Source organism: Carcharhinus amblyrhynchos, chromosome 5, assembly GCF_965287045.1.
Source record: "Carcharhinus amblyrhynchos chromosome 5, sCarAmb.v2.hapA, whole genome shotgun sequence".
Lineage (NCBI taxonomy): Eukaryota > Metazoa > Chordata > Chondrichthyes > Carcharhiniformes > Carcharhinidae > Carcharhinus > Carcharhinus amblyrhynchos.
Window position 1 is genome coordinate 98,737,551 of NC_137328.1, and position 27,088 is coordinate 98,764,638.

The 27,088-nt window shown below is 42.5% G+C and overlaps 3 protein-coding genes across 7 annotated transcripts in view; all 3 read right to left on the minus strand.

Moving 5' to 3' along the window:
* The window catches only part of LOC145343223 (ceramide transfer protein), a 134,967-nt gene extending 133,042 nt beyond the window's left edge, over positions 1-1,925 (minus strand). For all 5 annotated transcript variants that reach the window (XM_080189300.1, XM_080189298.1, XM_080189299.1 and 2 more), the window contains exons 1-2: positions 1,681-1,925; positions 687-821 (exon numbers count right to left, since the gene is read on the minus strand). In XM_080189300.1, coding sequence (XP_080045426.1) covers positions 687-821; positions 1,681-1,773 — 228 coding nt within the window. In that variant the 5' untranslated portion in view covers positions 1,774-1,925. The remainder of the gene's footprint in view (positions 1-686; positions 822-1,680) is intronic.
* A 16,729-nt stretch (positions 1,926-18,654) lies between these two features.
* On the minus strand, positions 18,655-18,930 carry LOC145343482 (histone H4 type VIII-like). The gene has a single exon (XM_080189726.1). The coding sequence runs from the start codon at positions 18,928-18,930 to the stop codon at positions 18,655-18,657; it is 276 nt and encodes a 91-aa protein (XP_080045852.1).
* Positions 18,931-19,993: 1,063 nt separating this feature from the next.
* On the minus strand, positions 19,994-20,518 carry LOC145343547 (histone H2B type 1-A-like). The gene has a single exon (XM_080189796.1). The coding sequence runs from the start codon at positions 20,516-20,518 to the stop codon at positions 19,994-19,996; it is 525 nt and encodes a 174-aa protein (XP_080045922.1).
* Positions 20,519-27,088: the final 6,570 nt, after the last annotated feature.

Sequence of the window (27,088 nt, forward strand, 5' to 3'; positions counted from 1 at the left end):
AGATAGAAAATAATCTACACTCTGACTGACTTCAAGGAACCAGATTTTAAGAGGACTAAGAATTTGAAATGATTATATTTTATCAAAAGGAGCCATTGCACAACACCTTAGTATTATTACTGAGAGCAGTAAGGAAACTATAAGTTAATATCCAGTTTCCAATTACAACACTGCCTTACTTTTATTATATTACAACAGTGACGACGCTTCAAAAGTACTTCAGTGGCTTTAAGTTGCTTAGAGACATCCTGAGATTGTGAAAGACATCATAATTACTATTCCACTATCAGACCTATATTAGAAGAAGACTGGGAACAAAAATAATGTTATTGCTGATTAAATACTAATTTTCTATTCACGTGCAAGCTAAAATAAACATAAGCTATTCAAAGAGCAACATTGAAATGCAGAATGGTAGGGCAATTGCAGTCCAAACAGCTATTACCTGAGATTATGGGAGAGAAAAAAAGTGTTAAAGTGTCAGTCCAATGAGCTCTCAACATAAAACTAGCAGAGAACATCGGTATATTATAAAACTATTATTACGCTTGCGTTTTTCAACTACAGGTATTCTGTAAGACTCAATCTCCAAGTAAACGTTAGTGAAATACATCTATCGTATACAATACAATGAAAATAGAATGGCGCAAACCAAGAAGAGAAATGCAAAATGTTGGCAAACTCACAGTAATGACAGCCTTGCTCAGACAGATTGATCCCCTACAACCATACTCCGTTTCATCTTCAGATTTGTAGTAACTCAAAGTATTGGTTTTTAAAACCACCCATCGGTCCTGCCAACCGTGGATATAGTTGGTCCACTGCAAATAAAACGTGAAAACGAATAGATAGTAAAACACCGGGATGTGGGCTGTTTTGAATTACACAATTCAAACGGATCAAAATATTGGATTCCCTGTTGTCAGCATCCTACAGGGTGGATTTATTGCACAAACCGTTGGGAAATCGCAATCCAAGTCAGTTTCACAGAAGAGCAAGCAACTGGCAGATGGGTGCGTTACTCACTCTAGCGCCAGTGTTGCAACAACACGAACACGCCCGAGTTCACAGTAAAGTTAAAAAAAAGGCTCCGGCAAATCAGCCAGCAAGCACCAGGTCCACACACACACACATATACACGTACACTTTGGATTCTGGGGTTAAAGAGACCAAAACATAACAGCACAACTTTTACGCTGATTGTCAAACAACGCACGGGAGTTGTCAAAATAAAACATTCCTTTGCATTATTTAAGAAAATAAACAGTGACCGATAAATACACTGTGAGCAAGAATGAAACTCGTGTGGCGGCGACTCCCACTTTTAATAACTTTGCATCTCAATATCAAGCCGTTTGTAATAAAATCAGTGAGCGTTACCCCCCGCCCCCCGGGGCCAGTGCTCGGGGACAGGCCACAAGAGCTCCAGCTGTCGCCTTTCCGTTACCGGGGAGACGGCGAGAAGCGGCCGAGGAGTTGAATATCGGTGGGGTCCCCGCTGGGGAGGCTCCTGACATGAGGGAGCCCAGGCTCCTCTCCCCTCCTCCCCGGGGAGGGGATTCACAGCCAGACCAAACTCCCTCCTCTCCGCCCTCCTACCGGAGGAAGGTGACGGGGGAGAGAAGCTGTGGCGCCGATGGTGTGAGGGGAGGGAGGGGGGGAGTGCAGCCCCGGGCTCACCTTGCTCAGTATCCCGCACAGCTCAACAGGCGGCCCGGACTCGGTGTCCAGATCCTCTTCGGAGGAAGAATTCCAACTCTGGTTATCCGACATTGAGAGGGAGGTGAGATGAGGTGGGGTGAGGTGACGGTCTCCGGGCTCACTGACGGGGAGGGGAGGCTGGCGGCCGCGGCTCCTGTCGCTGCTTCTCCACTTCCCACTGGCGCTGGAGCTCAAAGCGCCGCCATCTTGGTGACGTCAGCCGCCGCGAGCACGCAAACGGCCCGGGATCTGGTGCATGCGCCATGGCTACCACAACCAGGAGGAGGCGCCGCCAGCTGGGCCTGCCCTCCCCAATCTCACCATTGTGATGGAACAATCAGAGCGGCTGTCACCTCAAAGGAGCAGCTACGACACCTCTTCAACTCTGGTGGCACAGTGGGTTAGCACTACTACCTCGCAGTGCCTAGGATACACGTTCGATTCCCCGCTTGGATTACTGTACTGTGCAGAGTCTGCACGTTCTACCTTGTGTGTTTTCTCCTGGTGGTCTAGTTTCCTCCCACGGTCTGAAAGAAGTGTTGGGGTTAGGTGCATTGGCCGTGCTAAATTCTCCCTCCCGAGTGTGGCGTCTACGGGATTTTCACAGCAACTTTCATTGCAGTGTTAACGTAAGCCTACTTGTGATACGAATAAATGAAAATAAACTAGTGTTATGTGAACTGTTGTTGACCTTTGGGGAAAGCTAAGTCAAAAATATTATTATAGGATAGGACAACTCTAGACAAAGATTTACGGGTTAGCTGGATTGGTCGTGGTAACCTGCCGCTTAGTGTCGCAAGATGCGTAGGTTCGGGGGATCAGTGGAGTAAATGTGTGAGTTTACAGGGATAGGGCATGAGTAAGATGTTGGAGAGCTGGTGCAGACTTGATGGGCCGAATGGCCTTCCTACGGCACTGTAGCGATTCTGTATAAGATAAAGATAAGATAACTGTATAAGATAAAGGACACTTCAACTCTACAACCCAGGATGACGAGGATGGGCTTGTGATCATGAAGATAGGGTGAAGGATTTAACTATCAGATGGACTGGAGATGAGAAATCTTGAGACAATGATATAATGAATGAGAGCTGGGGTTTAAAAATCAATTAAAACTGAACTTTTCTTCAAAACTAAAAACAGAAAATGCCAGAAAAGTCTGACAGTATCAGTGGAGAGAGTCAGTGAGTCACAGAGGTTTTACAGCATGGAAACAGGCCCTTCGGCCCAACTTGTCCATGCTGCCCTTTTTTAAAAACCCCTAAGTTAATCCCAATTGCCCGCATTTGGCCCATATCCATCTATACCTGTCTTACCCATGTAATATCTAAATGTTTTTTTACCATTTATATAGATGACCTGGAGGAGGGAACCGAGTGTATGGTGTCAAAATTTGCTGATGACACCAAGATTGGGGGAACGGCAAATTGTGCGGAGGGTGTGGAGAGTCTGCAGAAGGATCTAGATAGGCTGGGCGAATGGGCCAGGAAATGGCAAATGGAATTTAATGTTGGCAAGTGTGAGGTGGTCCACTTTGGTAGGAAGAATGGTAGGAAGGACTATTACTTACGGGGCGAAAAACTGCAGCAGGCGACGGTGCAGAGGGACCTCGGGATCCTTGTGCATGAGTCGCAAAAACCCAGCTTGCAGGTGCAGCAGGTGGTCAGGAAGGCGAATGGGATGCTGGCCTTCATAGCGAGGGGGATTGAATATAAAAGTAGGGAGGTCTTGCTGCGGCTGTATAGGGCATTGGTGAGGCCGCAGCTGGAGTACTGTGTGCAGTTCTGGGCGCCGCACCTGCGCAAAGATATTTTGGCCTTGGAGGGAGTGCAGAGGAGGTTTACGAGGCTGATACCGGAGTTGAAGGGGTTGAGCTATGAGGAGAGGCTGAATAAACTAGGCTTGTACTCGTTAGAGTTTAGAAGAATGAGGGGAGATCTCATTGAGACGTATAAGATGATGAATGGGATGGATAGGATAGAGGTGGAGAGACTCTTCCCGCTCAAAAAAGACAGTAGGACTAGGGGGCACAGTCTCAAGATAAACGGGGGGCGGTTTAGAACGGAGTTGAGAAGGAACTTCATCACTCAAAGGGTGGTGAATCTCTGGAGTTCTCTGCCCGTTGAAGTGGTGGAGGCTGCCTCGGTAAATATTTTTAAGACGCGGGTTGATGGGTTTTTGATAAGAGAGGGGATTCAAGGTTATGGGGAGAGGGCGGGAAAGTGGAACTGAGCAGCGACAGATCAGCCATGATCTTATTGAATGGCGGGGCAGGCTCGAAGGGCTAGAATGCCTACTCCTGCTCCTATTTCTTATGTTCTTATGTTCTTAAAAGATAAAATTATACCTACCTCCGGCAGCTTGTTCCAAACATTCACTACCCTCTATGTGAAAAAATTGCCCCTCTGAACACTTTTGTATCTCTCCCCTGTCACCTTAAACCTATGCCCTCTAGTTTTAGACTCCCCAACCTTAGGAAAAGATATTGACTATCTACCTTGTCTATGCCCTCATTATTTTATAGACCTCTATAAGGTCACCCCTCAGCCTCCTACGCTCCAGAGAAAAAAGTCCCAGTCTATCCAGCCTTTCCTGATAACTCAATCCATCAAGTCACGGTAGCATCCTAGTAAATCTTTTCTGCACTCTTTCTAGTTTAATAATATCTTTTCTATAATTGACCAGAATTGCACACAGTATTCCAAGTGAGGCCTTACCAATGTCTTCAACAAGACATCCCAACTCCTGTATTCAGTGTTCTGACCGATGAAACCAAGCAAGCCAAATGCCTTCTTCACCACTCTGTCCACCTGCGACTCCATTTTCAAGGAGCTATGAACATGTACCCCTAGATCCCTTGTTCTGTAACTCTCCCCAATGCCCTACCATTAACTAAGTCCTACCCTGGTTCAATCTACCAAAATGCATCATCTCACATTTGTCTAAACTCTCATCTGGCCCAATTGATCAAGATCCCTTTGGAATTGGAGATAATTTTCTTCACTGTCCACTATGCCACCAATCTTGGTGTCATCTGCAAACTTACTAACCATGCCCCCTATATTCTCATCCAAATCATTAAAGTAAATGACAAATAACAGCGGGCTCAGCACTGATCCCTGAGACACACCGTTGGTCACAGGCCTCCAGTTTGAAAAACAACTCCCTACAACCACCCTCTGGCTTCTGTCAAGAAGCCAATTTTGTATCCATTTAGAGAGTAGAGTCAATGTTTCAAGTCTGGCTGACCCTTCGTCAGAGCCTTCATCTTACAAATTTTCTTGTTGAGTCACAATATCTCTCTGCTGGCCAACACGCTCACTGGCAGTCCCACTTGAATCACTCAAACTCACCCTCAGGAGACTCCCAGGATCAGTTTCTTCACAGGCTGTCCTAGAAATACAGGACAAAAGGCATCTCTCAAGGCATAGGGCAGTCAAAATAAGGGACAATCCCTTATTCACCAGTCAATCGTCCTGAGATAGGGAGAACTGTTCCCATTGCTGGTCCAAAGGACACCTATTTAAGGTGATTGGTAAAAGAAGCAATAGCAGTATGAAGAAGAACATTTATTTAAACATAACAAATGGTTAGGATCTGGAATTGACTGCCTGTGAGATTGGTGGCTTTCAAAAGGGAATTGGAGAGTTATCTAAACAGAAAAAAATTGCAGTTATGGTGGAGAGGGGCACTAGGTGAATTGCTCTTGCAGAGAGCCAGCCCATGCATATGAGTGGAGAAACTTTCTTCTGTCTATTATAATTCTATGTCAATTAGTCACACTACATCCAGCAGTTGTGGAAAGTGCAGAATATTTCCTTCTTAGATACTTACGTTTGCTTTGACCAATAAAAATCAAAGTATCATCAATAGAGCCATTTTTCAAGAGGTGGTGAACTATTACGATGATTCAAAATGTTCTGTGTCGCAGCATTTCTATGATGTGTCATTTAAATAAATAGGAATAAATGCTGCAGATGCCACAAATCGGAAATAAAATGAGAAAATTCTGGCAACATCTGGAGAGAGAAGCAGAGCCAATGTTTCTGTCAATAACCGTTGCTAATTTTGAGCAAAGTTAGAGATATAGTAGGTTTTAAGCTCGCAAAATGTGGAAGGATGGGAGGAAGAAAGGGGATGGGAAGAAGAAAGGGATGATCAATCATAGGGTTGAAGTCAGAGGGACAAAAGAGTTCATAGTGGAAGATCAAAGAGAATGGCGAGGGGACAAATAACAAAGGATAAATCAAGAGGAAGCATGAATAGCAAAATCATGTACAGCTACCATGCAAAGCAAAGAAAAAAGGAGAGAGAGAGACAAGAGAAAAATACCAAAACCAGCAAAGAAAAGACAACAAAGTGGGTGCGGAGGTAATGATCTAAAATTGTTAAACTGAATGTTGCATCCAGGAGTCTGTAAAATGCCTAGTTAAAAGATGAGGTACAGTTCCTTGAGCTGGGGTGATCTTAGAAAATCTTACAAAACTTATATTCTCTGCTCTAATTGCAATTCCATGGTACAGGAAAAATCATTCAAGTTTCCTGCTCCTGGGTCAATAATTCCTTCCATAAAAAGTGCAGTGATCTAGATATTGGCATAGTTCTTATGTTTGGCTGTATTACCCTAGTCCTTGAGGCCTCCAAATATTCCCTTTGTTGACCTGTGTATTTGCTTCCAGCATCCGCAGTTTATTGTTCTTTTAAAGCATTGAATACAACACTTGTTTACATTTATCAGAAAAGTAACAAAGGTTACAGTGACCCAGAATTTGCTGGAGTGGGGTGTCTCTCAGCCTTTGTCAAGAGATGAATCTTTTCTTCACCCTTTAACTCTAATTACTTTTGTGCCCCAAATTACTGGAAGTGCAAATTGACCCGATCAATTTCTGGGACAAGGGTGAATGACAATCAATAGACTATCACCCGGCTCTATTGAAGAAAAGCAAAAACCAGTGCAAGTAAAGATGCACTTCTAATAGCAGTATTTGGTATACAAATCAGCTGATTTTATTTTCTCTCTTAAACCTGGGAAACGTTGAGACCAGTTGTCCCGCCACACCATCATCAGGACTAAGATCGGCTAACTGACTCCACATGAGGGAACAGAACTGAGCCATTCCTAACTCTATAGCTCAGTACCTTATGAGAGTGGCATTTTATTTATATTTGTTCATGGGATGTGAGTGTCACTGGCTAGGCTACCATTTATTGCCATTTCTAATTGCCCTTGAGAAGATGACGGTGAGCCGCCTTCCCGAACTGCTAATGTCCGTGTGTTGTAGGAAAACACGCAATACTGTCAGGAAGAGAGTTACAGGATTTTGACCTAACGACAGTGAGGAAATTAAGGAACTGCCTTCTGAAATTTTGTGAATAAAATTTTTAAAAACTGAGAAATATTGGCATAAAGAATATCTTGCCAGTATTTTAATGCAATACCTGTCTGTTGAAGTTGCTTTTATATAACGCTCAATTGTGTTCTGCGGCTGGCAGCTTCTGCCACTGATGCAGTTTAAAAGCAGCAAGAGAGATACTTGATTGACCAGGTAGGCATTAACAAAGAGAGTTTCTTTAATGCAGCATTCCTCAACTGGAACAGCATAATAAATGCTTTTATCAACTTAAATTCACATGGTATAAAATTATTACACAAATACACACTGCACTGAGAGCAAAGCAAAAGATTTTAAAATGATCTACAAAAGGAGATAAAACTTAACAAAAAAATTTAAATTCATGGAGAAATAATGAACAATGTTATCCAAAGTTAAAGATTACCTGCTGTAAGTCGTTTAAGAATTTAGCTTTTCTGATCTATGTGTATATGTGTTGTACATACATATATACAGTTGCATTTTTGTGTTTAAATTTAATTGGACAGCTAAACAATTCTGTATCATGTGTAATTTTACTATTATTATGTGTCTAGGTCAAGTGGATTCAGTTGTTAAAGAGGTATTGTAGATGAATACAGAACTGCAAAATTGGTCTATTCTGCCTGTGGCCGATCTTTGAAAGCACTTTCATTCCTCTATCATTTCCTCATTGCCATGCAACTTTATCCCCTTCAAGTTTTTGTCCAATTCTTTTTTTAAAATTATTATTGTCACTGCTTCCACCACCCTTCCAAGCAGTGCATTTCAGATCATGATAACTCACTGTGGAAAAAATACTCTGCTTTTGTCCCCTCTAGTTCTTTTGCCAATCCCCTTAAATCTGTGTCTTCTGGGTATAGACCCTTCTGCCAGTGGAAACAGTTTCTTTAAATTTAATTTATAAAAAGTCCTTCATGATTTTGAACTCTAAATAATCTCCCCTTAACCATTTCTGTTTAAAGGTAATCAACACCAGTTTCCCTGCATAACTGAAGTTTTGCATTCCTGGTGTCATTTAAGTAAAACAAAAGCAAAATAAAAGTCACTGTAACCTTTGTTGATTTTCTGATAAATGTAAACAAATGTTGTATTCAATGCTTTAAAAGAACAATAAACTGCGGATGCTGGAATCTGAAACCAAAAGAGAAAACGCTGGAAAATCTCAGCAGGATCTGTAAGGAAAGAAAAGAGCTGGTTTTGACAAAGGGTCATCTGGACTCGAAACGTCAGCTCTTTTTCCTTCCAGATCATTTAAATAAATCTCCTTTACACTTTTCCTAAGATCCTTCTAAAGTGCGATAACCCGAATTGGACACCCCTCAACAGGAGCCGAACCAGTGATTGATAAATGTTTAGCTAACTTCCTTTCTTTTGTACTCTAAGCCTCTGTTTATAAAGTCAAAGATCTTGCATAACTCTTTAACAGCTTTCTCAACTTGTCCTACCAACTTCAAAGGTTTGTGTGCACATATGCTTGGCTCCCTCTGTTCCTGGATCTTCTTTAAAATACCCATTTCCTAGCCTCACTCTTCCTACTACTTCTGTGCATTAAATTTCATCAGCCATATGTCTGCCCATTTCACCAGTCTGTCCTCCTGAAGTCTTATACTATCCTCCTCACTCATTACCACATTCCCAGGAGGCATCTCATCTTGTGGAAAGGGCTCTACAAGAAATGAAGCAAGCCTAAATATAAACAAATTTTAAAAAAGAGCAGAGGTCAGATTAAGTAAAGGGAGAATGCAAACGTGCAGGGAATAACTGGAACAGGGGCCAGGATTTTCCAGTCCGGCCTGCCGCCGGGATCTTCTGGTCCCGCCGCAAGACAGACCCCCGATGACAGGTCTCAGTGCAGTGGGCCAGAAAATCCCAGCCAGAGTGCAAAAAGGTGCTTAAAAATAATTGAAAGGAATTGCTATTGAAAATAAGTTAAATTGTTTGTAAGGGCACCAGTGTTTGTAATTAAACAAGGGACTGGAGGCCATTTTACATAGCAAGGAACCAGATATAGTAGGATGACTGAGACATGGCTGCAGAAAAATCAAAACTGGGAATTAAACATTTCAAGCTATAATATATTTAGAAAGGAGATCAGGAAAATTAGTAAGGAACATTCAATAATGCTCATGAGTGTTTAATCTATCCCAAAACTGATTGGCCAGAAGTATAGGTAAAGGAGATAAGGGAATGGAGCTCTACAACGTACAGAATAGAATCCAAACAATCCCTACAGTGCAAAGGGAGGCCAATCAGCCCATCGAGCTGATAACACCCGACTGCACCGACAACAATCCCAACCAGTCCCTATCACTATAACCACACCTATTTCCCCTGCTAGTCATCATGACACTAAGGGGCAATTTAGTATGGCCAATCAACCTTTGGATTGCAGGGTTCTTTCTAACAGCAATGCATAAGAAATCCAACATTGGGAAATTAGCCAGTGCAAACAAGAGGAGTGAAAACAAGGGCCTGACTAGCAATAAAGACTATAATGAAACACTTTTTAAGATAATAATAGAGCACATAAGTATGACAAGGGCCTGCATAATAGATTGAAGTGGATTATTTTAAGGGACTGAGGAAAAAAATCTGAGAGAATAAAATTAACAACAAAATGCAGTAAACCTTAAAGTAGAATCCCTTTGGAAACATTTAAAACAGGTTCAACACAGTCCAGGGAAAAGATATTTTGTTCCAAAATAAGAATAAGCTAAACACTAATAAAACGCAACAGATGAATAAAGACATAGGGGAAAAACTGAGTAAAAGTAAGTGGCATTCACTAAGCCTATGAGCAGCAGGGGAAAGCATGACAAAGAATGCACAGATTAGTGGAAAAGTGAGTAAAACCATGAGGAAGACACATATAAATTATTAAACTAAAGTACATGATTATGGATCAATAAAATAGTAAAATATTCCACTGCAACATTAATAATAAAATGAAAGTCAGAATGGAAATGGACCTACTGTATAAATCACAGGCAGCAATAGCAAAATTATGAAAATATTAGATGATTTTGTTTCAGTATTTACCAGAGACAGTTCAGATGCACAAGACATGGAAGATGAGATAAGAAAGGATATAAATGCATTTGAAATAAAAGGAGAAGAAAAATGAACTAATCAAACTCAAATAAACTCAAATAATACTAAATTCTGGTCCAGAATGATTCAATCTGTGCATTGGCAGGCAATCTCCAATCTCTGCAGCAAGAAGTCTCACAACACCAGGTTAAAGTCCAACAGATTTATTTGGCAGTAAACTCCACTAGCTTTCGGGGCTCTGCCCCTTCATCAGGTGAGTGGGGAATGAGGAAGGGGTCGTGGTGATGGGGGAAGAGCGCTGAGAGCATCCACAGACATCAGATCCTTTGAGGGGCCATCTGATATTAAAAGGGGGCTGCAAATGGAGACGCCCGTCCCCAGTTCCCATCTGAGGCCTGCCCCTGAACTTCTTCTACCAGCCTGAAAATTGAGGCTCTTAAGTGGTCAATAACTGACCAATAATTGACCACTTAAGAGCCTTAATTGATGCAAAAGCGAATTGGCTGGCCTAGGTCAGACTCATTCAAGTGTAAAATTGCAGAAAGGTTGGGATGGATATCAACACGTTGGGAAGGCCATTTGAGAAATTTTAAGGTCAACCTCGCCTCCAACCCTGCTGGCAGGTGAACATAAAATTCTGCCCCATGTTTTGGCATTAATCTGATCCACTGGCTAGCCCCTGAATTAACAGCAACCTATATCTATATCAATGAGATCCCTATTAAGGGAGAAAGTAGAAAAACATCCAGGAACCAAAAATACAATAAGGAATAGTCAGCATGAGTTTTGAAAAGGGAAAGTTTATTTTCACCAACGTCATTGCACTCTTTAAAGTGGTAGACTGGGGTGGTATAGTAGATGCAATTTATTTAGGTTTCCAAAACATTTTTGATAAAGTGCCATATACGAGATTAAGAAATAAGATCAGACAATGCGGAATCAGGGGACTAATAACAAAATGGAAAACTAGGTTACTTCAAGGTGGAAAGTAGAGAATAGGGATAAAGGGGAGGCTATTTAGACTGGCAAAAGAGGGAAAGCTGCATCCTGCTAGGGTCAATGCTGGGACCAATGTTATATTAACAATTTTAATGTCGGAAATGCTTGGTTTTTCACAAAACAGATTTTATACTGAATGGTCGTTAATTAACCAGCCAGTATAATCTTGTATTAATAACGCAATCTTGGGTGGAAGCAGATTTCACATCTGCCTCCGCCTGCACCAACTTCAAGTGCACCCCGAATGTAAAATTCAGGCCCAAGTTGGGAGATAGTATTGAAAAGGACTGCAACAAAATACAAGATACTAATTTACTTGCAGAATAAGCATATAACTGGCAAATTAATTCCAACATAGATAAGGGTGAGGGATCCTATTTCGATAAGAAAATATAAGGAGGACACAGGTTACTTGAAAAAATAAACATCTAACTGGAGCAAGGGAACAAAGGGATCTGGGAGTACAAATACATAAATTACAAGAAATAGCAGCTTAGCTTAATAAGGCCTTACAAAAAGCAAACCATTCACTCAAGGTTATTTCTGGAGGGACAGAATTGAAAAGTAGAGAAGTTATGCTTAACTTGCAACAAACCCTATTTAGACACATTTGGAGTACTATGTGGTCACCATATTGTGAAAAGAATATAGAAGACCCAGGCGATCACAAAACATGAATTACAAGGTCTTTTTTCTCTTGAAAAGTGATAGCTGAGGTGCAACCTGTTGGAGATCTTTAAAATTATGAAAGGTTTTGATAGAGTAGATGCAGAGAACTGAAGAACTGGGAAAGAACTAAACTAATTATAGTTATAAATGCATTTCAGGAGATACAAGGTAGCATATGAGGGAGAAAGAAATAATGGGTGTTTTTTTTATTCATTCTTGGGACATGGGCATCGTGGCTGGTCATCATTTATTGCCCATCCCTAGTTGCCCTTGTTCAGAGGGCAGTTGAGAGTTAACCACGTTGCTGTGGCTCTGGAGTCACATGTAGGCTAGACTGGGTAAGGAAGGCAGATCTCCTTCCCTAAAAGACATAAGTGAACCAGATGGGTTTTCCTGACAATCAATAATGTTTTCATGGTCATCAATAGATTCTTAATTCCAGATTTTTTTTATTGAATTCAAATTCCACCATCTGCCGTGGCCAGATTTGAACCCAGGTCCTCAGAACATTAGAACATAAGAACATAAGAAATAGGAGCAGGAGTAGGCCATCTAGCCCTTCGAGCCTGCCCCGCCATTCAATAAGATCATGGCTGGTCTGTCGTGGCTCAGTTCCACTTTCCCGCCCTCTCCCCATAACCCTTAATCCCCTTGCCTACCAAAAACCTATCAACCCGCGTCTTAAATATATTTAGCGAGGCAGCCTCCACCACTTCAACGGGCAGAGAATTCCAGAGATTCACCACCCTTTGAGTGAAGAAGTTCCTCCTCAACTCCGTTCTAAACCGCCCCCACTTTATCTTGAGGCTGTGCCCTCGAGTCCTACTGTCCTTTCTGAGCGGGAAGAGCTTCTCCACCTCTATCCTATCCATCCCATTCAACATCTTATACGTCTCAATGAGATCTCCCCTCATTCTTCTAAACTCTAACGAGTACAAGCCTAGTTTATTCAGCCTCTCCTCATAGTTCAACCCCCTCAACTCCGGTATCAGCCTAGTAAACCTCCTCTGCACTCCCTCCAAGGCCAAAATATCCTTGCTGAGTTTCTGGATTAATAGTCTAACGATAATACCACTAGGCCATCAGCCTTTCCTTTTATAAGGAAAGCCAAGCTCAAGTGGACTGTAAATGCTAGTTGTTTGGACTAGATTATCTGATTCTACTTTGTATAATCGGTGTAATGGTGCTACACCATGCCTTGCTCCCAGCAAGCAGTTCCTGGTTTATTGCTAGTGGCTCTTTTGCAGCTATTTTTGTAGCCTTTCCTGCCTCTTCTCCTGTTTTCTGTCATGCTCCTTTCATGCCCGACTGCCTATTGTTAGCAAACTTGTATCATTATGGAGTACATTTTCCAAGTGTAAAGCAATACTTCACTGGAATGATCCAAGTAATTTGGTTACGGCATGAAAAGCATTGTGTCTTAGCTGTGGTTGCAAACAAAAGTTCATCAGAGCATTCATTGTCAGGCCACAGCCTTCCATGCAGCATTTCCTTGAAGTTAATTTGATTACGCTGCTGTCTCAAAATCAATCATGCTCCCTTGGTAATATTGACATGCATGATTTTGAATTTGTGTGTCTTCCAGCAGAAAACTTAAGTTACTTTATGAATTTAGCAGTTGGTTTCATAAGAATTGATTCCTATCAATTTGTGCCTGGAGACGCTAATGGCCCGAAAATTAAATTACTCCTGCTTGTTGATTTTGACTACATTTTTCTCAAACCAAAGGGCATAACTCAATAATTGTTTCTTTGCTCCGTTTGAATTCCCAGATTAAGGATGAGGGCTATAGGCATTGATGCAATTAAATACAAATTTTTCAAGTTGTCTTAGCCACGTTCTCACCAATGTGAATGTCTGCATCCTCTTTACCTGATTATTATCAAGCTCCAGTATACCCTCTCATGATCCTGTAAACTTCATGCCATTCTCAAATTTGCAAATATACCCCATTGTGATTCAGAAATGTATGTTGAAGAAAGAGACCAGGGTGGAATCAGTACTAATAAAAAAAAGTTTATGGTGGGAGCCAAAGATGACGGAGGTGTTCTTACTGACCGAAGAACTGGGATTATATTGGATGCCTGCCTCACCATCCTCCACAGTACGTCATCTATTTCTGGGGATATTTCCAACTTTGATGTTGTAATTTACAATCAGCAGAAATTTGTAAAGCTCCTTTCATGACTTCAGAACACCGTCCCAAAATGCTTCCCAGCCAACAAATACTATAATGCAGAAAAATGCAGCGGCCAATTTGTAAAGTCTTACAAATTAGCCTTGAAATAAATGACAACACAATTTGTTTGGAGTTGCAGCTTTTCAAAGTTATTTGAAGAAAGTAGAAAAAAACTTAAGCAAGTAGTACAGAGGGCTAAAAGGAGTCACAAAAAGTCATTGGCCAACAGGATTAAGGAAAATCCCAAGGCTTCTTATACATATATAAAAAGCCAGGGAGAGGGTTGGCCCACTCAAGGACAGAGGAGGGAATCAACATACGGAGCTAGAGGAAATGGGTGAGGTATTAAACGAGTGCTTTGTGTCAGTATTCACAGAGAGAAAGGCTTGATGGATGATGAGTCTGGGAAAAGGTGTGTACATAGTTTGAGTCATGTTGAGATCAAAAAGGAGGAGGTATTGGGATTCTTGAGAAAATTAAGGTAGACAAGTCCCAGGGCCTGATGGGATACACCCCAGAATACTGAAAGAGGCAAGGGAGGAAATTGCTAGGGTCTTGAGAGAAATCTTTGTCTCCTCACTGGCTGCAGTGGAGGTCCCAGAGGATTGGAGAATGGCCAATGTTGTTCCTTTGATTAAAAAGAGTAGCAAGGATAATCCAGGTAATTACAGGCTGGTGAGCCTTGCGTCGGTGGTAGGGAAATTATTGGAGAGGATTCTTTGAGGCAGGATTTACTCCCACTTGGAAATAAGTGGATGTATTGATAAGAGGCAACATGGTTTTGTTAAGGGGAGATCATGATTCACTAACTTGATTGAGTTTTTCAAAGAGGTGATGAAGATGATTGATGAGGGTAAGGCAGTGGATGTTGTCTAATGTGGACTTCAGTAAGGCCTTTGACAAGGTCTCTCATGACAGTAGTGCAGAAGGTGAAGTCGCCTGGGATCCGAGGTCAGTTGGCACAGTGGGTATAAAACTGGTTCGGTCATAGAAAACAGGGTAGCAGTGGAAGGGTGCGTTTCTGAATGGTGGGCTGTGATAAGTGGCATTCCTCAGGGATCAGTGCTGGGACCTTTGCTGTTTGTAATATATATAAATGATTTGGAGGAAAATGTAACTGGTTTGATTTGTATGTTTGCAGACGACGCAGAGGGTGGTGAATTTGCAGATAGCAAAGAGAATTGTCAGAGGATATAGCAAGATATAGATTGGTTGGAGACTTGGGGTGGAGAGATGGCAGATGGAGCTTAATCTGGACAAATGTGAGGTAATGCATTTGGAAGGTCTAATACAGATAGGAAATATACAGTATATGGCAGAACTCTTAAGAGTATTGATAGGCAGAGGGATCTGGGTGTACAGGTACACAGGTCACTGAAAATGGCAATACAGATGGAGAAGCTAGTCAAGAAGGCATATGGCATGCTTGCCTTCATCAGCCGGGGCATTGAGTTTAAAAATTGACAAGTCATGTTGCAACTTTATGGAACTTTAGTTAGGCCGCACTTGGAATATAGTGTTCAATTCTGGTCGCCACACTACCAGAAGAATGTGGAGGCTTTGAAGAGGGAACAGAAAAGATTTACCAAGATTTTGCCTGGTATGGAAGGCATTAGCTATGAGGAGCGATTGGAGAAACTTGGTTTGTTCTCACTGGAATGACGGAGGTTGAGGGCAGTCTGAAAAAAGTCTACAGGCTTATGAGGGGCGTGGACAGAGTAGGTAGTCAGAAGCTTTTTCCCAGGGTGGAAGAGTCACTTACTAAAGGGCATAAGTTTAAGGTGTGAGCAGCAAGGTTTAAAAGAGATGTAAGAGGCAAACTTTTTTACACAGAGAGTGCTGGGTACCTGGAAGTCACTGCTGGGGGAGGTAAAGGAAGCAGATATGACAGTGACTTTTAAGGGCCGCTGTCTGGACAAATACATGAATAGGTTGGGGATAGAGAGATAGGGTCCCCGGCAGGAGAGGGGGTTTTAATTCAGTGGGGCAGCATGGTTGGTGCAGGCTTGGAGGGCCAAAGGGGCCTGATTCTGTGCTGTATCTTCCTTAGTTCTTTGTACAATGAGGTGGTATTCTTACCCTTGATGTCCTGCTTTTCAATTTAGCTCCTAGCCCCTGAAGCATTCCACCTAGTTTCCTATCCACCCAAGGTGCACCACTAGATTTTCCTGTCCCTTTCCAATTTTCTCTCCTGCCACCTTGAGATATTCCTTACCTGGCACCAGATAGGCATCACGCACTTCAAGACTCCTTTTCAGATTTACTTCTAGGATGCAGGTGTTGCTGGCTAGGCCAGCATTTATTGCCCATTCCGAATATTCATGAACTGAGAGGCTTGGTAGGTAATTTCAAAGGACAAGTAAAAGTCAACTATATTGCTGTGGGTCTGGAGTAAGGATGGCAGATTTCCTTCCCTATGTGACATTAGGATTTATACAACAATTGACTATGGTTTCAGGGTCATCATTAGATTTTTAATTCCTGATTTTTATTGATTTCAAATTTCACCATCTCCCATGGTAGGATTCAAACCCAAGTGCACAGTTTACAAACTACTAATCCAGTGATAATACCATTATATCTCCCTCCAATTGTAGAATCCCTGATCACCACCGTGTCTCTGTTCTGCTTTTCTTCTTCATTTTGGAGCACAATGCGTTCTCTTGTAACTGTCCTGCTCGATTACTTTCCCCTCGTCCTCGCAGTTAACAAGTACATTGTACCCAATGGACAGGTTTTCTGGGCCTTCTTCCCAATCTTTCCCCAGTTCCATTTCCCTTGCAATACACAAGGAAGTTGTGGAAAGGACTGGTATAAATTTGAGATGAAGCAAAAAAATTGAATATATGGTCTCAACCTCAGTTTCAATGAAGATTCATTAACCTTTTGCAATTATTGGAGTTGAGAGAGCAGAGTCAGGGATTGAAAGAGACAATCGATGGTGGCCCAAAGAACCCATGGACTGTCATTACTTTTAAAAATATGTAATTTGTGATATTGACAAAGATTAAAGAGGCCATTTGTACTTGCTCTAGTCCATCCAGATCTGGTGATGGACAGCTGATGTTTGTACCCCTCAGACTTTAGGCATTGAAGAGGAGATCCATGCCGGATGAATGTGTGGGATGGCAGAGAGGAAATGTTTTGCTGTGGATAAGGGCTATGGACAACAAAGTTGGAGGTGAAGGTCTAATTGAGGAAATTAAAAACTGCTGACATCCTGTGGGGCCATTCAGTACATTGACTGAAAGAGGGAACGAGGCAGCGCATTTATGTGAGAAACATAGGGCTATGTCGGCAGTGTTGGACAACAAGGATTTTAAAGGGCAGACAAGTGAGGCAGAATCAGCTGAAATTCTTAAAGGTGGAGCAAGTGGGTGGCATGGTGGCACAGCGGTGAGCACTGCTGCCTCACAGTGCCATGTACCCAGGTTTAATTCCAGCCTTGGCTGACTGTGTGGAATCTGCATGTTCTCCTCGTGTCTGCACCGGGTGCTCCAGTTTCCTCCCACAGTCCAAAGATGTGCAGGTTAGGTGGATCAGACATGCTGAGTTACCCCTAAGTGTCACAAGATGTGTAGGTTAGGGGATTAATAGGATAAATACATGCAGTTATGGGGAGAGGGTGTGGGTAAAGTGCTCTGTTGGAGAGTTGGTGCAGGTGGGATGGGTTGAATGGCCTCCTTCTGCACTATAGGGATTCTATGATTCTACAAAATGTCAGAGAAGTCCAGAGAGAGATCGGATGAGCATAATTTGGTCACACAATTACCATGCAACATGGAGTGCAGGGGATGCAATATATAGCCAAATGGGGTGACTTTGGCAAGGTCAATGTGTGCCACCTTTGGCTTCAAAGGCAGGATATCACTACAATCGCCCACAATAAGTTCAAGGATTGTGAGGGCCATGTTCATGAGTGAAAGGACAGTGTGGAAGGAAATGCCGGGGGTGGATAATGATTGCCCGCTGGCAAACTCAAGGAGATAATGTTGGATGGGGTAAGCAGGATGGGCTCACAGAACTGGCTGGATGGCAATCAGAGATAGTGTAGTTGATATTGTTCCTGGAAAGGAGGAAGCAGCAGGTATCTCAATGGGGTCTTTATAGAATGCCAAGACAGATTGCAACATTCTCATTCAAAGGACATTTAAGCCTGAAACAGTGGTAGGAGCGTAGGAAGCTGCAGGAGGAGGGATGGTTTGGAAGTGATTAGGAGAGATAAGATATCAGAGCACAGTATTTTTTATTGTTAATGGGATTTGGGTGTCTCTGGCAAAACTAGGATTTATTACCTATCCCTGTCTGTCCTTGAACAGGTCTGAGTCACCTTCTCAAATTGCTGCAGTCCTTGTGGTATAGATACACCCACAATGCTGTTAGGATAAATTAGAGGTGCCATTACTGGGCAATAGCAAGGACAGGGACATCAACAGCATGAATTTATATAGCACCTTTAATGTAATGAACCATCCCAAAGCATTTCACAGGAGAATTATACACCAAAGTATGACACTAATCCACGTAAGAAAACAGCAGATCAGAAGCATGGACATGGGAGAAAGTCCCCAGAGAGGCTGAGAAAAATAGAGATAGAAATAATCGACTGGGTCCTGAACAGATCTGTTCCTCTTTACACTGTCCTCAACCACCAAAGCCATACAGGGCCTGCCCTTAGTGCTATGGCGCGTACATCACATCCGTGGCGGTCACCGTTTTGTGCTTGGTGTGTTCAGTGTAGGTTACTAAGTCTCTGATCACATTCTCCAAAAACACCTTCAACACCCAGCGGACCTCCTCGTAGATCAAGCCAGAGATACGCTTGACGCCTCGGTGGCGAGCCAGACGCCTGATGGCAGGCTTGGTAATACATTGAATATTGTCACGGAGCACCTTGCGGTGCCGCTTGGCTCCGCCTTTACCAAGCCCTTTACCACCTTTCCCTCTACCTGACATGATCAATACCAAATCCTGAACAGAAACCAAGATAAACTCACAAATGGACACAGGGGAGACTCAGGTTACATAAGTGAATGCAGCAAAGATAACAAAACATGCCCTGTTGCACATAATGGACCTCACCTCTTATTCCAGGTGCCCAGTATTGGACTGTAAATTGTTACACTCAGTACTTTAATGTTACAATAAAATGTTACTAACTATCATTAGCAAACTGTCAATCTGCAGGTGCAAAATGTTACTGGATTTAAAACTTCAGCAAAGTGCTGGAAAAGCTAGGTTAACAAATTCAACAGAAACTTCCTTCAGCATGAGGTTTTCCATAAGATTCAATATGTTGGCACACCAGTGCACAAAGGGAGTGGGAAGAGGATTTCTTATATTCCACTTAATTGCTGATCTCAGTTGTACCACTGCCGTATAGAGTCAGGGTGAAGAGTAGTATTAGCACAGAACTAGAGTAGACCATATACTGTTGGCTGAATCTGGTATGCATGGAGTATTTCTTCAGGACATCTCCAAGGTTCTAGTTGGCTGTCAGAAATATCTAGGGTCTGAGCATGATTGTCTCTCTCTCCAGGGAGATTCTACAGCCTTTATCAGGACCTTCTTCGTCCTATTCTGCACAGCTTAGATTTGGAACTAAGCAGAGCTGTCCACCTTCATCTGACGAGTGGTGGCCATATATCCAAAGACTTACTGTGTAATGAACTGGCACCCTTGGATACCACTACAGGGACACTTAGCATAGAGATGTGTGGGGTGGAATCTTACAGCTCTTCACACTGGTGGGATTTTCTGGTCCCTCATCAGTGAGCGGAGATTTGGATGAAAACCAAATTCACCCAACAGCAGCAGGGTGTGAAGCAGCCGGTAAGATCACGCCCATGAAGATGCTGGGCATTTGGAAGGTTGTAGGGGCACTGGAAGAGACAAGGTGAAATGAAAAGCTAAGCTAAGGTTGAGAAGAGGAGATAGAGGAGAGGCCAGTGTGCATGCACTTTCTCAGCCCAATATCTGTGGGTACCAGAAACTGCCATGCCAGCCTGGGGCTACAGAGCTACACCCAATAAAACTTAATGCAGAGTTGACCACCAAAGTGCAAATCAAGGTCTGCTGAGATGGAATGTTGCCAAGTCAAGCAAAGTGGAGATAAAACCTGTATTCTTCTCTTGTCCATTTCTTTAATCTTTGTGTAGTCAACTTTGGTGGAGTTGGTGTACTTGGTGACTGCCTTGGTGCCCTCGGAGACGGCATGTTTAGCTAGCTCGCCCGGTAGCATGAGGCAGACTGCGCTCTGGATCTCCTCTGCTGAGATGGTGTGCCACTTGTTGTAGTGGATGAGATGCGATGTCTCAGAGGCAATGCGCTTGAAGATGTCAATCACAAAAGAGTTCATGACGCTCATGGCCTTGGAGGAGATGCAGGTGGAGAGGTGGATCTGGGTCAGCACCCGGTACACGTAAGTGGAGTAATTCTGCTTGTGGACTTTCCTCTGCTTCTTGGACAGCTTCTTGGTGACCTTGGTCAGTGACTGCTTGGACGCCTTGTGGGACACGCCGCCCTTAGCCACAAGCTCAGGCATTCCAACTCCACTTCGTCCGACTTGGACGGAATGCACGAATAGTCAGATCTATGCGCAAACATGAGCAAGTGATAAACCAAAACGTGGGGCAGGATTTTCTGCCTGCACGCGCCCAAAGACTGGAAATTCCAACCTGAGGTCAACAAACTTTCAGATGGTCAGCCAAATTTTCTGTCTTTCCGGCTACGAATCCCGCAGCGGGCAGGACGGGAAATTTCCGGCCCATCTTGTGCACAAAGTATCTAGATGTGCCGAAGGTAAACAATGAACCTCTTATACCATTGCTGTATACCTGGGAAATAATATGGGGATGATCCACATTAATCCTGATTTCTCCGATACAATATTCAATTTCTCAGCAATATTTTTAAACATTCTGAACAAATGTAAGTAATTTTTACTGTCTGGAATCACGCTGTGAAAGCAAGGTTCCATGTGAAAAAGACACTCCACTGGGTTCTCTGTTTGCCCCATGTTCACAATACGGGGCAGCACAAAAGGAAATCGAGGAAAACCGAGTTGCTTCTCTTTCTTTTAATTCAGCCTGGAAGAAAAGCAGATAACACATAACATTAATAATTCAGGAAAGCCTACTTCCACTTGCAAGTGGAAAACCCATTGATCAGCTTCTCCAAGACCAGACTCCAGGTTTTAAACAATTATATTGTTTTGAGCAGGAAAGGCAGGAAAGCCTGATGGTAAGCCTTTCATCTCTTATCTAATTTGATCACAACTAACAGTCTGCTCTGGTTGCTGCAGATTGCCTGCTGCAAACATCATCTTATAAACATTGTGAAAAAAAACATTCGGTTCGCATCTCATCCACAGACTTCCACATTTTCTTCAAGTGTCATTAGAGACATTATGGGAATTGGTTATGGGGAGTTTGTGGCGGGGGGGGGGGCGGGGGTGCTATGGGGATAACATCATGTGCTCTGAATAGTTATGATTCAGGCAACCTACACAAATAGCTTCCACATTCTTCAAAATGTAAGCTGTTCTCCCAAGAATAGTCCTTGATAAAATGAAATGTGGAGAGATTTTCACAATCTGGAACAGTATGTTACAAATGGGTTAACAGACCTTCCAATTAAATCCTATTTTGATGTCAATTATTCAATTGAAATCACTGATATATAAAAGGGGCCACAAGTGACACTATTTATGGAGAATTGTGCAAGAAGTTTAGATCAAAGAAATGAAGGTATTTTATGAAGAAGCAGAACTTGTGTCTCCTTTACTCTACAGCAACTGAGAGGGATGGAACTTTGTGTCATTCAAACTTGACTTTAAGCATTAATGTTTTTAATGCACACAGGACAGGAGCAGATTGATATCAAAGGGCTGGATTTCTGGAGGATTGTGTGATTCGAAGAGATTACAGAGCTAGGGTGGAGAAAGACTATGAATGGATTTGAAAACAAGGATGAGATTTTAAAAACCAAGGGATTGGCTTCCAGTCAAGCAATGTAAGTCAACAAATATATTAGGTAATAAGGGAATAAGACTTGTTGTGGGTGAAAATGTTGGCAGAAGAATTTTGGATTACATCAAGTTAATGGAGGGTAGAATGTGGGAGACCAACCAAGAATGCATTGGAAATGTTAACCAAAGAAATAGCAAAGGCATGGATGAGTGTGGAAATGAGTGGGTAACATGAATAGGAGGTTGGAAGCTCATTTCAGGATAAAATATGACAAGAACAAAAGAACTAAGAGCAGGAGTAGGCCATCTGGCTCCTTGAGCCTGCTCTGCTATTCAATAAGATCATGGCTGATCTTTTTGTGGACTCAGCTCCACTTACCTGCTCACCATAACCTTTAATTCCTTGCCTTAAAAACATTCAATGAGGTAGCCTCAACTGCTTCACTGGGTAGGGAATTCCATAGCTTCTCAACCCTTTGTGTGAAGTTCCTCTTCTTTGGTTCTAAATCTGCTTCCCCCCTTATTTTGAGGCCATGTCCCCTAATTCTAGTTTCACCTGCCAGTGGAAATAGCTTCCCTGCTAAGATCGCCCCTCATTCTTCTGAATTCCAATGAGTATAGCCCCAGTCTATTCAGTGTCTCCTCATAAGCCAACGCTCTCAACTTCAGAATCAACCTTGTGAATCTCTTCTGTACCCTGTCCGGTGCCAGTATATTCTTTCTCAAGTAAGGAGACCAAAACTGTACACAGTACTCCAGGTGTGGCCTCATGAGCACCTTATACAGCTGCAACATAACCTTGCTGTTTTTAAACTCCATCCCTCTAGCAATGAAGGACAAAATTCCATTTGCCTTCTTAATTACTTGCTGCATCTGCCAACTAACTTTTTGTGATTTCATGCACAAGGACACCCAGGTCCCTCTGCACAGCAGCAATTTTTTACCATTTAAATAATAGTCCATTTAGCTATTAATCCTACCAAAATGGATGACCTCACATTTACCAACATTGTACTCCATCTGCCAGACTCTCGCCCACTCACTTACACTATCTATGTCCCTTTGCAGACTTTCAGCGCCCTCTGCACACTTTGCCACTCATCTTACTGTCATCTGTGAATTTTGACACACTACACCTGGTCCCCAACTCCAAATCATCTATGTAAATTGTGAACCATTGTGGTCCTAACACTGATCGCCGAGGCACACCCCTAGTCACTGATCACCAACCAGAAAAACACCGATTTACCCCAACTCTTTGCTTTTTGTTTTGTTGGCTTAATCACATTCTGAGATAGGAGTGAGTTGGTGGTCAGGGAAAGGAGTTTGGAGTTTATTCTCATCCAGTACTGAATGTCAGATCAGCAGCCTGACAAATTTGGAAACAGTGGAGGAGTTGGAAGAGGTGGAGGAGTTGAGAGAGGTGGTGAAGTGGAGTTGTGTGTCATCTGCAAACATGTGGAAACTACTGCTGTGACTTTGTCACCAAAGGGCAGAATAAGAGGAGGCCAAACTTGGATCCTTGTTTGACACCAGAGGTAATGGAAGAGAGGCTATGTAAGTAATTCTGTGGCTGCAATTAGATAAGAATGGAACCACATGATAGCAGTTGTACCTAGCTGGATGATAATGGAGAGCTGTTGGAAAAGGATGCTGTGGTCAACTATGTCAAAGGCTATATGTAGATTGTGGAGGATGAGGAGGAAGCATTTATCTTTGTCACAGTCACATAGGATATAATTTATGACTTTGATAAGAGCTATTTTGGTACAGTGGCAGGGTTGGAAAATTGGGGGGATTCAAACATGAAATTCCAGGCAACACATTTGAGAGGCAATGATGTTCAAGGGTTTTGAAGCCGCAGGGGAGTTCAGAGATGGAATAATAGTTTGCAAAGACATTGGAATCAAGGTTTACTTCTAAGGAGAGGGATGATGACAGCAGATGTAAAGGAGGGAGGGACAACGCCTGAAGAGAACTGTTTATGACATTAACTAACCCCTTGAATACCCCAGCGTACTCAAATTGAAGCAACTTAAACAAAGGTTTAATGTAACAGCTGAGGTCAATTGTTCAAACATAGAGACATAAGGGAGAATTTTAGCAGCCTGCACAAAGATAGGAACAAAGCAGGGGTGCTGCTAAAATTGAGGGGAGCCATGATGGTTCACTTCTCTGACTATATTCCATTGTTGGGAAATTTTACCAATGGTGGGTAAAAGGGCTGACAGCTTCTCGAGAAGGCAGGAAGCCAATTTGAATATGTAAAAGGCCTACTCAGGACCAGATTTTTTCAATTCATTCATGGGACATGGGTGTCACTGTGCGGGCCAGCACTTATTGTCCATCCCTGTGGGCATTTAAGAGTCAATCTGGAATCACATGTAGGCCGGATTAGGTAAGGAAAGCAGATTCCCTTCCCTAAAGGACATTAGTGAATCAGATAGGTCTGCAGTGTTGGGATTTGAACCCAGGTCTCCAGAGCATTACCCTGGGATTCTGGGTCCAGCAAAGATACCACTAGGCTACTAAGCCATCAGCAGATCAACCTCCTAAAGTTAAACAGACGATCTCCAACAGCACACCTGGTACGCGGGTCCAGTCCTGTGTAAACAGGGATGCAAGCAGGGAAGGCAGTCTATGTGGCTCCAGCACCTTCATCAGAGGGGTTTCTCTTCAATCAGCAGCAGTTGTAATTTTTAACATTATCTTCAGCCTAACTTCAATCGGCAGCACTTTCTTTCTCACCAATGGCTGTTATTCCTGGTGACGCTGCTCAGGCTCCTGGGCAGCCTGGTGGGGCGTTGTCACATGTGAGAAGTGGAAATTCTGTCTCCAGTCAACTAAAGCTCCTTGGAGGGTAAGTGGTTAAGGCGGGGACGATACTTTGATGGAAATCTGCAATCACACAGGTAACCTTAATAAATAAAATCCACCATTGGACAATTTTGTCCACTACCCCCCAACATGTACTACATTGCAAGAAGCCTGGATTAGCCATTACTGAATATGTAGATTGTCAGATTGGAAATTAAGAACAAAAGGAGAGGCAACAGGATTAAAGGAAAAGGGATAAGTCTAATGTAAAAGAAAAATGTTGAGAGTGAAAAAGGAGATCGTCTAAATGAGAAACTATGACTGAGATACAAAAAGAAAATTGACCCTGAATGTGAGTGAGCACTATAAAAATACAAATCTTTTTTAAAAAATGTACAATGCATCTTTTATATAAAAGATATGAGAACAGTGTGCTGAAATAGATTTGATCAGGGGAGTGTACCTTGCTCTAATGATGGTTAAGTCCCCCTGGATCAGTAATCCCAATACTGAAACAATCTATTGCAAGTAAACAGTAGCATTTGGTATGGAATTCAGGTTACTTGTTTCATTGCTTCTGTGTCACTGAGTTCAATCTTTACTAAGCAACTGAATATTAATGGGTTCGCAAACAAATTTCAGGGACATTTAAATGATCCATTCAGATGCAGTCACCCATAAAAATAATACTCAAAATTGAAAGTGAGAAGGACAAATCTACTTCCGCTCAGTTACTTATTTGTGACAGAGAAAATTTTAATTGTTACTTGCAAAACACAAACGCATTGAATGAGAAAAATACGTTTGGCTATTAAGCCTGTTCCTTTTCTGGGCCAAGTGCAACTTGCTTTATCTTGTAAACTGCCTAACAACTATCAGGTTGGCTGGCATGTTCTTACTTTTGAATATGTATGTTATGGGTTCAAGTCCCACTGCCCTTCTCAGCACCTTGTGTTGCTGTAAAACATGGACAACTTACAGCTTTCAAGAAAGGAAGCTCAACAGCTTTCATCTTCACTGCTGGTGTCACATACTGGGTGTCTCATGGAAGGACAAACTCAGAAATGCAATAGTCCTTTCAAATTTCCCAAATATGTTGGTGATATTTGCTGGAAGATAGATACTTACCCAAGGATTTTCTATGTAATGAAGTAGCCAGAGCTGGCAGACCAGTAAGATTCCCAGAGCTATGTAGCAAGGGTGCTTGCGAGCATAACATAAAGGCCCTAAACATTAATTTTAGCACCTGAGATATTTAGGAAATGGTGTCATCTTTTTGGAGTCGGTGCACCACTGACTATCAGTGACTAAAGTGGTTTGATATTTCTTTGGTATACAATGGTTTTGAAACAGACACCAGCACCGAAAACAACAATCCACAATGACATCTGATAACCACTTAATCTGCGGCAATTGTAAAAGAACCTGCCTCTCACAGGTTAGTCACTCAGCCATCAGCAGAAGTGCACTACGTCATAAAATAGAATCAGAGAATCCCTACAGTGTAGAAAGAGGTCATTCGGCCCATCAAGCCTCCACCAACTACAATCCCACCCAGGGCCTATCCCAATAAACACTGCTAATCTCCCTGACACTAAAAGGCAATTTAGCACATCCAATCAACCCAACCCACACGTCTTTGGACTGAGGGAGGAAATTGGAGCACACAGAAGAAACCCACACAGACATGGGGAGAACGTTCAATCTCCACGCAGACAGTCACCCGAGGCCAGAATTGAACCAACATCCCTGGCACTGAGACAGCAGTGCTAGCCATTGTGCCACCCCAATCTCTAATGGATTTGCTACCCTATCCTTAATGGATTTGATTTACTGCACATCTATCAGCTTGTGTAGATGGATGCAATGATAATGCTTAGGTCTTTGCTTTTTGCTTGCATAATAACGGTGGCTCCTGATCAAAAGTAATTAGCTGTTAACATTTTCCTCAGCATTATTGCCATATAAGTGTTCCCATTGAGGGGTTCTGCAAAGATAAAACTGAGCAAAATTCTAGGAATTTATATCAATCTGCAATCTTGCTCTGTCAACCTCATGTCTGCTTCTTCAAGAAAAGAGACTTGCAGAAAGCGCACAAATCTCAGAACACCTAATCCGTTTGACACTCCGCCTGTATGTGGCAGAGTCTATGACACATTGGAATTATCGGCCATCTCAGAACTCACCAGAGTGGAAGCAAATCATCTTTAATCCCAAGGGACTGTCTAAGAGGAAGCTTCTTCAAGATAAATTTTTTATCCATCTCCTTATAAAACCTTTGTTCATTTTGTCCCACATCCCCCATCTACAAATTGTAATGAAAGGGCT